Below are 13,140 nucleotides of genomic sequence, written 5' to 3'. Positions count from 1 at the left end.
AAAATGCGATTCAGCTGCGTTTTCACATGATTGTGGAGTTGCCGCATTTTCCACATAATCCATCATCTGCTGAGTAATCTTTAGACTTTAACAAAAAAAAATGTTTCTAGCCCAAACAAACCAAAACGTACTAAAACGTGGCGATGTGGGTTTGTGCGCAGTGGAAGGCCCTTTGCAACGGTTACCTGGTGATCTTTTGGTTTCTTTTGTCTGTATTTTGTTGTTAAACTGGCACTAATTAGGTAAAATCGTATCACATGCCATATTGTCAAGTGTAAAAATGACAAAATAATGAAGTAATAGCATTAAAGAAATGCCACATAATTTGCCTATTCTTGCTGCATACTTTAGTGAGCGTTTAAGAATAATTTAGTGCCGCTCTGCCGCATAATTCCAGTGGCCCTGACTAAGTCAATATTGGATACAATAGGCCTGTTGCGCTGAAGTTGCCTGTAAGCAGGGCAACAAAAGTGAATTTAGAAACAAACCCTTCTAAATAGTAACTTCTTTGAAAATAAAACGAATAGTTTATTTTTATCATTATGCCTCAAGATTATCAAGGAACAAGAAAATAATCACAGCATACATGTGCGGTGCTGCCTAGTGGACAGAGGCTCGTTCACATCATTCATTTAACTCACATCGCTGCTGAAAGCAATGGGCTTTTTTTCTTCCCCACTTCATAAAGTAATCTTTAAATCCTATTATGTTTTGACAGGTTTTAGTGCCCTAAGGAGCTTACAATTGCGAACACATTTCTCAATATGTCCTTGTGGGAGACCCCTCAACTCCCTCACTTAAATCCTGCAGTTTTGACTTACGTTTCTGGCTTGAGGTATCTACACAAGAAACATTCGACACAATTATATCTCTCCACAAATCCTCTCAAGCACGCCACACGCTCCCGACTCTCCGATTTTTATTTAGTTTGCCCCTGCCATGCTGGCTACTCCTCTGCTTACACCTGCCGGTTGTTTTTTGAAGACAGGTATTTATTGTGTTCAGCAGTGATTTGTGTTGGCAGGGATTGGTGCGAATCGGCTTCTTGTATCTCTTGCCTTTGCTGCCCTCTGCTGCTGATTAGCAGTCTTGCACTGTTTACATCCGTCATAATTTTTAGGTTCTGACTATGACTTGGGTTTAGAAGCTGGTGCTGTGTTCGGAATTATTCTGGTGCAAAAAATGGCACGTAGTACACGTTTTTGGGGACTAAAGTGTGAATGCTGGTGCTTACTGCACCAAAATACTTACTGTACCAAAATCTGTATGTTAAGTTAAATTCCGTACTCTTTTTCCTCTGTTAAATTTCAGTAGGTTTGCCTTGATAATTAACAATGGGTGGGATATTTCACACTCCTTGTGATTACTGAGTTAATACCACATAACTCCGAATTCCGACCTGCGTAATGGAAAACAGCAACCAACTCATAACCAGGGACCTAGGGGCAGATTTACAAGCTCCATGCACCACATTTACGCCGCCGTTGAGTCACTTCTGTGACGCAGCGGTGGCATAAACCATGCGCCACGTTGCGCTTTATTTACAACATGGCGCATCTAGGGAGATGTGTCACGTTGTAAAGCCCTGCCTCACATGAAACCTGCGTTAGGTCTCATATGGGCGTTCCGTCGCAGGAACACCTTGTCAAAGTGACGCAGTGAAATCTGCAAGATTTCACTGATTCACTTTTACGTCCATGCTGCGTCAAAACCCTGCGCCCGTTTGAAGCAGGTGTAAGGAGTGACGCAGCAAGTTAGGCACAAGGCGCCCCTGAGCATTACTGCAGCCTCATTGCGCTTGTGACACGACTCCAGCAATGCCCTGCCCTTATGCCAGAGGATACGATACGCATCGACCTATCTTTGCGCCACGGTGCGCCGCATTGTAAATGCGATGCTTTCGTGGTGGCGCAGGGAGGGAATTGTGTGTCGCATCTGTTCTGGCGCATCCCTGCTGATTTGCAGAGATGGCCAGAACTCGTAAATCTGCCCCTTAATGTTTTTCAGTGCTTCAAATCCACCCGATTGTTTTCTCTCGCCTGGCATTCAGATCCTCCGACAGGCAATGCAAACTTAACTATAAACCAGTAACTTATATGTGTAAATGATATAATACAATAAAATGATAAAAATAGGTATACATTCTTGAAAGTGAAGAAGGAGCGATCACTGAGAGTATAAAAATAATCACACTTTTCTAGATTATTCCCAAGTTTTAAAAATTCTGGGTTGTTTCTTGCACGTGAAGGCACCCAGTTATTGTGAATGAAAATCGCCGTGCTAGGTCTAACACCAGGGAGGGATGTGTGGGAGGACATGAGTGTCTGAGGTCAGAGCTGCAGGAAATGGAGAGCAAACTCAGCCACTGCGCATAGTAATATGCTATGTTACGCTACTAGTGACCTCTAGGTCACCCCTACTCCTCCCCCATAGGTGTACACCTCCTCAAGGGTCCACCTGCAAAGAAGGTAAACTAGCCACTTTAAGCAAAAGACACAGTAGAGAGGGAAATTAATCAAGTTCTAGAAGAATATTCCCACTTCTACAATGCTTTGTGGCTTCTCCATTAGTGGAGAACCGCAGTGCTGCCATCAGGTCTTCAGTACCCACTTTTGCGAATGAAAAGGGTAGGCATTTGCTTACGAAAACCACTAGTGCAGGATGCTTCCTGATTTCGTGTTAGTGTGAGTAATGCAGAGTATCTCTTGAATTTGCAATCATTTGAAGGTTAAAGATCTGAGAGCTGACAGCATCTGTGAGCATCCATAGTAACTCGTTATTCAGGTTTTGCTTCATGCGACATGTCCAGGAGTGTAGCTTCAGGGGGAAGTGTGATGATACCCCCCAAATAAATACATTCTTGGCTTTTGAGTGGGGTCTGGGGCCTCTGAATCGGGTCTTATTTGCCTTTGTTGGTTGTTCCCGTTGTTGTGGTTTGACTAAAATGTTTATTATGGCGTGACCAAGATGGCGGACGGCTGAGATGTGTTTTCGTGTCTCTCCGCTCACCGCCGCCTGGCCTGGCTGTCTAGTGCAGCATCGTTAAGGGACCGCGTCCCCGGAGAGGTCGGGCAGGACAGTCTGAATAGCGGAGTAGTGTAAGGGCCACGCAAAATGCATCAGCACGGCTCCCTGCACAGAGTGCGGAGCCGAGAACGGCCTGGGCATCGGGGCCTGGACGCTTGGATTATTGTTGGAAGGCCCTGGCCCGCGGGTGGCGGTTTCCGGTGATGGAGCCAGGCCCGACTCCCGTCCCTGTGGACGGCTGAGCTGGTGGTTTGCTGGGGCTTTGACAGAGGCAGGATCACAGTGACTTGTAGAGGTAAGGGGAGACACGATCGATTGAGGCGGTAGCCTGCCCCCCAGACACGAAGGTTAGGAGTTGAGAGGGAGATCCCGCGGCCGGCGTGGTTCGAGACGAGGCCTAGCGCTGTGACTTGCCCTGAGGAGCTCTTGCACCAGGGCCTTATGTAGCGCTGCTAGAAGAGGAGTCCCCCAGGAGACGTTCAAGCAACATCAACCGCTGGGAGCCTGCCCTGGTTCCTTTGGTGCCGCTCCCTACCCACCACGGAAGGAGCCAATGGTCCACTGCCAGGGAGGGCACAAACACTCCACCAGTGCACACCTGGGCGGGGGGTGTGGGATCCACGCTGGTCGCCGCTCACCCGGATGCTTGCCCCCTACATACCTGAGTGCCCGGGCCCACCTGCAGCATCACTGACAGGCCCAGTGGGCGGCCCGCGGCGGGGCCTCCTACACGCCACGTACTATTCATGGTGGTGGACGCACCATGAATACTACACAGCCACAACAAGAAAGTAAGCACTCCGGCCTAGAGAGCGATATAAGCTGTCGCACTCCTGACCCCGGGCCCCAAAGACTGCGCAACAAGGTGCCTACAGGTATCCATCTGTGCTCCCCCCTCATTTGCTCTGTCTATCAGCACCAGGAAGCTTCGGTGTCAGTGCGCTTTATAAATTGCACCTAAGATAAGATAAGATAAGATAAGATCCACAAACCCTTACCATGGCCTCCATAGGGCCTGGCACACCCCTGGGCATTGACTATGCCGAGGGAGCCTGAGTGGTGGGGGTGTACGGAGACTTGGTACAGCAGTGGACCTGGGCCACGCACATTACGTGGTGCACCCTAGAGGTGTTTATTGCCCAGCCGGGGGAGGCCAGGAGCTTAGTCACCAGAAGACAACCCAGACAGCGGGGCAGCAGCTTGGAGTTGCTGTAAACCCTGTGCCATCTCTTTAGCCAAACTCCTGGCATTCCTTTGCCCCCAACAAGGCAGCTGCAAGGGGGAAAAAGACAGCAACCTCAAAGATATGTTACTAAAGCCCATAGAAGGATCAGAGGGTACACCTTTGGAGACGCCTCAAGGGCTCTCCTACCCTGGAGCCACAGATGAGCCGATCACCCGCCCCTACATAGAGTCGCAGTTTGTGTCCCTGCGTGAGGACCTTCGCTCTTTCAGGAAGGAGGTCACATATGAGTTGAAGGACACATGGTGTAATCTAGACGGGCTGGGCGAGAGAATCTCCATGCTGGAAGATGATGAAACGAGCAGGGAGGAGATAATTGAACAACTTCAACAGAAAATTCTGCGCCTCAGAGATCAGAACCTGGACCTCCAAGCCCATACAGAAGACCTGGAGAATAGATCACACAAGAATAACATCTGGATTTGCGGGGTTCCAACCAGAACTGAAGGTTCGGACATCACCTCCTACGGGACGGACCTATTCCGATCTGTCCTGGAAGTAGGCCCGAGATAACCATCCACCTCGACAGAACACACAGAGTCAGCCCCAAACACTCGCCTAAAACCCCACCACTGGAAATCCTCAGGTGCGTTAACAACTTCCCCCTAAAGGAGTGTATCCTCCAGAAAGCCAGCGACAAGCACCCCCTGCAGTATCAAGGTTGTCACCTGGTCCTATATCAAGACCTCTCAGCAACAACCCTCCAAAAACGAAAAGACTTTCACCCCATCACTACACACCTTCATGCAGTAGGCGTGCACTACTCATGGGGGCACCCCTTCCATATAATCTTCCATCATGAAGGGAAACTACATCATATCTGGTCTCTGGAAGAAGCGCAAAGCATACTGGACTTAAAGGGAGCCCCACCCAAACCTATGCAGAACAGCAGAGACAAAACAGATGGAACGAACAGCTGTGCGCTGAGGGGCCCCGGCACACCCCCGGTTGGGCTTCGACCAGATCCTGATACAATAGCCAGAAAGAAGCAGGCAGTCATAGACACACTACTGGAGCCTCCACAAGACCTGCATCACCCTGACAAGGGGGGCCTCTCCTTTGGGTCTCCTATTCCTAATCCTCCGCTCATATCTGTCTCTCCATTCTGCTCCTGCCTTGACACAACATCGTAGCGGTGGATGGCGGGGCCTGGGTTGGGAGGGGGGCTGCACCTACACTAGTGATTAAATGGACATATCAGAAATGGACTCTAATTTCCTTTATACCAGTTTGAATTCTTTGTTGCTTTTGTCTGTTATGACTTTAGATAGTTTTGAATTTATTTTGTTGAACAGACCTCGTTGTTAGCCCTTGACCTCTACACTCCCCACATTATGCTCCACCCGCATTACACTTATGATTTTCTGCCCTTTCACATTTAGCCACTGTACAGCACTCTATATCCATGCCCTATGTCAGACGGATTGAGAGTTCTCACACTAAATGTCAAAGGCCTCAATCACCCCCTAAAAAGGAGCTCTATCCTATCTTACCTTGAACATTCAGGGACCCACGTGTGCCTACTACAAGAGACTCACCTTCTCCCGCGATGAGCACAAGCTCCGCTCCAAACACTTCTCGCACCAATACTTCGCTTCCTCCCCAAACAAAACAGCGGGGTGGCCATTTTAGTCTCCTTCACTTCAGAGGCAAGGTATTATCCAGAGAGGCCACAATACATGGGAGACTGTTAGCGTTCTCACAACACAGGCACCAACATAATCACAATAGCCTCTATATATTCGCCTAAAAAGGGCAGGAGGCGTTCTTGAGACAAGCAGTGACAGAGGTCATGGGTTCCACAAGCTACCTGGTCTTAGTGGGGGGGTGACCTAAACCTTGTCTTCAATAACAATATGGACAGATCTGCAGAAAGACAGGGTCAAACGGGCGCACTTTCCAGGGAGGGCATGGCCTGGCTCAACAATAGGGGCCTCACCGATATCTGGAGGAACATACATATGCAGGCACAAGATTACACATATTACTCATATGCTTGTAAATCGTATGCCAGGCTAGACTATTTACTGCGTTCCCCAGACCTTGTCGCTCAGGTGCAAGGCATCACAATTAAACCTCGATCCCTGTTGGATCACACGGTTGTAGTAGGCAACATAGACATCCCAAGAGATGGCCCAAACCCCAAAACATGGCGCCTGCAAGACAGTCTCCTGCAACGTCCTGGTAATATAGAGCAAATCACTAGAGCGAACAAAGACTATCTGGCCATCAACGACACCCCAGACTCTACCGTTTCCATTATTTGGGACGCACTGAAGGCTATGGTAAGGGGGGGAATTGATTGTCATATCATCTGCTGAAAAAAAAGGGCGCAGGGATAAAAGGGAAAACCTCTCCCAACAAGTTGCAGAACTCGAGCGCATTCACAAACGGACTGGAGCCCTCCAGTTTTGGAGGCAGTTGGAGGTGGCCAGAACTCAATCAGCTGGTATGGATAGGGTAAGGGCAGAATATTCCGCACTCCTCCTAAAGCATCAATATTATGTCGGGGGCAGGGCAGGTGCCTCTTGTCCAATAATCTGAGGATCTGGTGGCAAGAGCATCGGGTCCAGGAGGTTTTAGACTCTGAAGGCCAGGCGCAGACTGAAGAACCCCATATAGCAGGGACTTTTATAGACTACTATCAAAAGCTATATGCAGTGCAAAACCTCCATCCAGAGGGAATCCCATCATACCTCCAGGAAGCACATACATCCACCCGCACCTCGGTAAAAAGGGAAGATCTGGACAGTCCAATAAAAATTTCCAGCCATCTTTTATAAAACGTTCGGCCCAATCCTTGCACCCCTCCTGACTCGTCTCTTTAACGCCCTTGGGACCTCAGCATCACTCCCTCCATCAATTAAAATGGCCTCCATCACAGTGATCCCCAAACCGGGGTAAGATCAAGCCCAATGTTCCTTGTACAGACCAATTTCCCTTCTAAACATTGATCTTAAAATATTCACAGGAATCTTAGCTTCTCGACTCAACCCCTTACTGCCTGGCCTCATTGACCTGGATCAGGCAAGGTTTGTCCTACAACGTCAATGTGGTGACAACACACGCAGGGACCTCCACCTCATAGATAAGGCTCAGAGACATGGCCAAGAACGTATGATCTTATCGGTCAACACTGAGAAAGCGTTCAACAGAGTCCACTGGCACTATCTCGAAGCCACCTTGGATCATTTTGGTATAGGAGACAGGTTTAGGAGGTGGATCTCTAGCACCTATGAAGGCCCTACCGCAGTCACTTGAATAAATGGCCATTCTTCCACTGACAATTAACCCCTTAAGTGCTGCCTCGGTGCATTGGCCGATGGCAGCACTACCTCCCCAGTGCTGCGCACGACCATTGAACGTCCATTCAGCACTAGTTCTAATGGACAGCGCAGCACTGGGGAGGAATGTTTAATAGCAGCTATGAGGTTAATAGTGGCACCAGACAAGGGTGTCCGCTATCATCGTTACTCTTTGCCCTATGTATGGAGTACATGGCCCAGAGAGTCCGATCCCACCTTGCATTTAAGGAATTAAGGGCCTCATTATGATGGAGGATTTTCCGCCTCCTCCGGGCCGGGGGAAGCCACCTCCGGCCCGGAGGAGGCGGAAAATCCTCTGCGGACTCACCAAAGACCCACCGCTGCATTACGATGGCTGGTGGGTCTTAGTTACTGTCCGCTGCTTTTCCGCCGCGGTCAGATTACAACCGCGGCGGAAAAGCTCTCATTTGGCTGGCAGTGTCTATCAGACACCGCCAGCCAAATTAGGAAGCATTTGTAAACATGCTTTTCCGCGGCGGTTTTTCCGCTGTGGAAAAGCATGTGTACTTTTGATTTTGGGGGCCCGTTGCGGGCCCCCAGGGTGTTGGCAGGTGGGGGGTGCACATGGGGGGGTACCTATGGTACCCCCCAGCATTTACTTGCACAAAGCGGCAGGCACCGCGCGGTGCCTGCCGCTTTGTGCATGTAAATGTTAAACATGCACTTTTAACATTGCGGAGGGTGCTGCTTGAAGCAGCACCCGCCGCAATGTTAAATATCCAGGATGTGACCGCCAGGGTGGCGGTCACATCCTAATCGCACATGAGGGAATGCCGCAGCCCATGCGGACGTTCCCTCTTCCTCTGGGGTCGCGGATGGACGCCGTCCGCGATCCTAATGAGGCCCTTAGTTTGGTGTGGACTTCCACACAATCAGCTTGCACACCGATGATGTTCTGGCGACGCTGGAGGACCCGGCCTCATCCTTGCCGGCCTTCCATGACAAACTCACAGCCTTTGGCCAAGTAGCAGGTTTCAAAATAAATATCCACAAGTCAAAAGCCCTAAACCTAACAATGTAACAACAGTAATTAACAACACTTCAACAACCCTTACAGTGGTCCACTTCACACATCGGGTACCTGGGTCTCCAGATCGCCCCCATGATATCTGAGACAGTGTCCCTCAACTAATGCGCACTGACCCAGCAGATTTGCTCTGACCTGAGTCGCTGGCGGCAACACTCTCTCTCTTGGCTTGGGAGGACAGCAGCACTGAAAATGACAATCTTACCCAGGATCTGAAATCTACCCAAGAATTGCCATTAGAACCACCTTTGGGCTCAATTCAATCACTTCAGGATGATTTGATTCATTTTGTCTGGGCAGATAAACATCCCAGACTCTGCAAAGATCTAGCCTACAGGTCTCCTTCAGAGGCTGGTTTGGGGGTTCTGGACCTTGTTTATTATTACAAGCCCGCACAGCTAAGAATCTTTGTCGAATGGTCACGCACAGAGTCGTAAAATCACAGGCTGTTTATGGAAAAAGTGCTCGCAGGACAGCCCTTGTGGAAGATTCCTTTTCTCCCAAAAATCGCACGCCCCCCTAACTTATATCTCTCTACTATCACCAAGCCAGCTCTAGCAGCCTGGGACCGGATGGCGACTCATAGGCATCTCACTTCCTTTCCCTCTCCCCTAAAACCCATTGCAGGAGATCCCACCTTTACTCCGACCCTAACGGACCCTGGGTTCCACAGCTGGACCCAAGCAGGATGTAGATCGGTAGGGCAACTGTTTGACACAGAATGTCCCATCCCGTTCGATTCCGTCTGCCAAGAACATGAACGTCCCGGAGGGGAGAGGCGGCATTACACCCAGATCTGCCATTAGATGATGCAAGTGAGAGTCCGCCCAGGGGCACACCGACATCTCACCCCATACGAACGCTGGCCACTTTCTAGCATGACAAGCACATGCCTCATCACTCATTTGTATAGGCTCCTGGCCACTGAACGCCCAACTGTGAAATCCCCAGACCAACGGCGGTGGGAGTCAGAGATAGGGAGGGAGATGTCCATGAAGGAATGGGACGAAATCTACTAGCGGACCTGGCACACAGCTCATAACATCCCACGTATCTCACCCCTAGTAGGTTATATAAACGTACTCCATCTCAGTCACCTGATTGTTGGCTCCCATGCGGTTCCTCAGGAAGGTTATTACACATTCTATGGGAATGCCCAAAACTGGCTGCATACTGGGATCAGGTTCTTAAAGATATAGACACGCACCTAGACACTAAAATCCCTAGATTGCCAGCCTATATTCTTCTCTGCCTCCCTAACGCACTCACTTTCCCATTTAAGTCGCGCAGAGGCAGAGAGAGAGGTCTAGCGTTACTGGCAGCCCTTCAGAACATATTAATGCACTGGGGCACCCGAAATATTCTACACATCAGGGCTGGTTACACAGACTTTGGTATATAATGGGAAAGGACTAGGAGTGCATCGCCCTCACATTAATGAATCAAAGCTCAGTGTTCCCCAAGCTTTAGGAGCCCTTCTTAACTCTTCTGATGACAGAATTTCGTGAACTCACCTGCCCTAAATATTAATGCTTACTCCGCTTGTCAGAGTTTGTCACACCACCAACACATAATCATTGGTTCAGATGGGAGTTGGAGGATTTGGCTCCCTTTTTTCTCACCTCTTTGCATATGTAACCAGGTCTGGGTTAGTTGGGTGGGTGGCGGGAGTATGGGGATCAGTTCACTGTTGCAATTACCACAGCTGGTGGCTCTAAGCCATATAATATGTAATATTAAGCCAGTAATATGTCTGTTGTTACTAGAAATATAATAAAAAAATGTAAACCATAAAATGTGTTATTTTTTTTATCAGGAACTTAGCCCACCTAATGGAAATCAGTTGTGAACCTGTTCCTCATGGGAAAAGTGTATAAAAACCTTGGTAACCCCTTCACCCTTGGCATACTGTTTTTTTTATTTAGGAAGATTGGCGACCCCCCCCTTTCCTCTGAATCTCACTGACTGAACAACACCCCCTGGACATGTCCTCACAGAGACTTGGGTATTTGTTTCCTCTTAAGAAAAGTCTTTTAGTCTAGTGTGGTAAAGGATTTCAATTGAAGCATGCTTTTTTGGGAGAATCTACTATATTTGTGGTCTGATCGTGCTCGCAGGCTTCTCCTGACACCTTGACCAGATAATACATTAAAACCAGGTCCGTTTTTGCTTTGGTAAATCCAGAAAAAGTAAATTTTCCAAATTATTGAAATAACATTTTGGTGACCTGACATTTGCTCTTCTTTAAAATAAGTATTTTGTTTTTTTCCTCCTTAGAGAAGACGACCTTCCCCCTAAACGCTCAGCTTCCAAGAGGGCATTCCAAGCTGATGCTTCCTCCTCGGAGAACGACACCCTCACATCATCCAATACGTACAACAGCCAGTACTGGAGCAACCCCAAGCCGAACTACGCCACCGGATCATTCACGCGCCTCAACGGCAACAACTCATCGCACCAGTCCTTTTCCGCTCGCTCAGGCACTGGTCCCACGGGAACAGCCTATGCCAATGGGGGGCAACCGCCGCAGCCGCCCCCTAAGATGCTGGTTGTGACTGCCAACTCTGCGCCTTCACCCAAAGCAAGACCCAGGAGTAACGGCTCTGTCAGCCGGAAGTCCAAGCAGCCGCACACGCGCTCTTACGCAGTGAGCCAAGCAACGCTTGAACGGATTGGTGGAGTGCCTGTGATGGTGCCTGCTCAGAGCAGTGCTGGGTCCCTCGTGTAGGGAAGGGGGATGGTGGGAGAGTTCAAAGGGGGACTTAAGATGCTGCACTCGATGACAAAGGCACTGCCGAGAGATGTGTCTGGCTGCTGCTTTCCCATTGACTGGTCAATGGGAGGGTTACTCCATTGTGGACGGTGGTATTCGTTGGAAAGGATTTAAGCCTGCCGCCCAACAGATACCATGGTGGGCAGCATTGCACGGATAGTTGCACTAAAGCAACCGTACTTGGAGAATCTGGATTTTATAGTGCCAAGAAATGCAAAGAAGCGGGAAAAGCAAAACACGCTTAAGCCCTCATTCTGCCATGCACAGACCACTTTTTATATAACGCCAAACTAACTTCCTTTACTTTTCTCTTCTTTTGTGTGCTAGCAGTGCTTATATTTTGTTTCTTTTAAAAAGCCAACAGAAATGCCGACAAAGGAATTTGTTGAGCAGATGTCTGGAAAACTTTTATTTTGAAGGAATGATGTTCAAAGTTAGTTTTGGTTCCACGATTTTCTAATAGGCAGTTTAAGATATTCCTCAAGACCTGGCTCTTTTAGCTATCTGAAACCTTACACTCTGGGTTTGGCCAATCTGTGGAGCTGCTATAGTGCCGAGAGGCCCCAGCTGGTGTGACATGTGCGCTTTATAAGCAAACCTAACATAACACAACAACCCGGTCAGGTGCAAATGTTGGCCCCATGGTTGTGTTGACTGAGTCAGCATACCGAAGTAATAGAGAAGCCATCAACTAACTGCACCTAAAGTCTATATAAGAACTTTATGAAGCAGTAAAAAAAAAAAACAAAGCTAGGCTACTCTATGTTTTCAAAGTGTGCACCATAAAAAAGAAAATAACAATAAGCACATTGAAATAATGAAAAATATATGCAAAGTTCTTGTGTGTGTGTACATATTTGCATTAATTATGAGAACAAATTGTGTAATATGGCCGGCCACCTTCTGAACAAAATTATTGTCATCACTGATGCTGCAAGCAGTTATATATTGGAGCAAGGATTACAAGAGTGAGGTGGCTATTGCAGGTAGGTGCACACGGGGAATGCAAAATTAAAATGTAAAAATACTTGAATGTGGGGACAGTTCTCAGAATCTCTTCTACCCAGCTGCACACCAGACCTTGTCTTAAAGCAACATGTGTATATGTGTGTATACATATATATTTGTGTGTGTGTGAGTGCGTGCGCTCATTAGGGGTGGGCGGCCAGCTACGCTCCGTGCACGGAGTGTGCGTAGTGCCGCCTACTCCGCATTTTGCGGAGCTGGCATAGCCAGGCGGCCCTACGCACGCTCCGCAGACGGAGCGTAGCTGGCCGCCACCCGCCTCCCTCCCGCCCTCCCTAGATACTTTCAAATAAAGCAATCAAATAATTTAAAAAGCACTTACCTTGCCGCCGCTGCCCGCCGCGTCCCCGGGGCTCGTTATCTTCCGTCTTCCGTCTTCTTTAGTAATGCGCATGCGCGGGCGGCCGCGCATGCGCATTTTCACGAGAAAATGCGCATGCGCGGCCGCCCGCGCATGCGCATTACTAAAGAAGACGGAAGATAGCGAGCCCCGGGGATGCGGCGGGCAGCGGCGGCAAGGTAAGTGCTTTTTAAATTATTTGATTGCTTTATTTGAAAGTATTTAGGGAGGGCGGGAGGGAGGCGGGTGGCGGGGCTGGCGGCCAGTGGTGTTTGCGGAGTGGGGCTACGCGGAGTGCGGAGGTGGGCGTAGTTTCTCACCCACTTCGCGTAGCTCCGCGAAGCCCCACTCTGCCAACTCCGCCCAGGGTTAGCGCTC

The 13,140-nt window shown here is 49.0% G+C and overlaps 1 protein-coding gene across 1 annotated transcript in view; it reads left to right on the top strand.

Annotated features, from left to right (window-relative positions):
• Window positions 1-12,397, top strand: part of IGSF11 (immunoglobulin superfamily member 11) — a 536,993-nt gene extending 524,596 nt beyond the window's left edge. Inside the window, exon 7 of the mRNA XM_086933530.1 lies at window positions 10,901-12,397. Within this exon, the coding sequence (XP_086789656.1) occupies window positions 10,901-11,351 (451 nt within the window). The 3' untranslated portion in view covers window positions 11,352-12,397. The remainder of the gene's footprint in view (window positions 1-10,900) is intronic.
• Window positions 12,398-13,140: the final 743 nt, after the last annotated feature.

The sequence above is a fragment of the Lissotriton vulgaris genome, chromosome 8 (assembly GCF_964263255.1).
Source record: "Lissotriton vulgaris chromosome 8, aLisVul1.2, whole genome shotgun sequence".
Taxonomy (NCBI): Eukaryota; Metazoa; Chordata; class Amphibia; order Caudata; family Salamandridae; genus Lissotriton; species Lissotriton vulgaris.
Note: the sequence above shows the minus strand (reverse complement) of the source record. Positions and strands in the feature narration are given on the sequence as shown.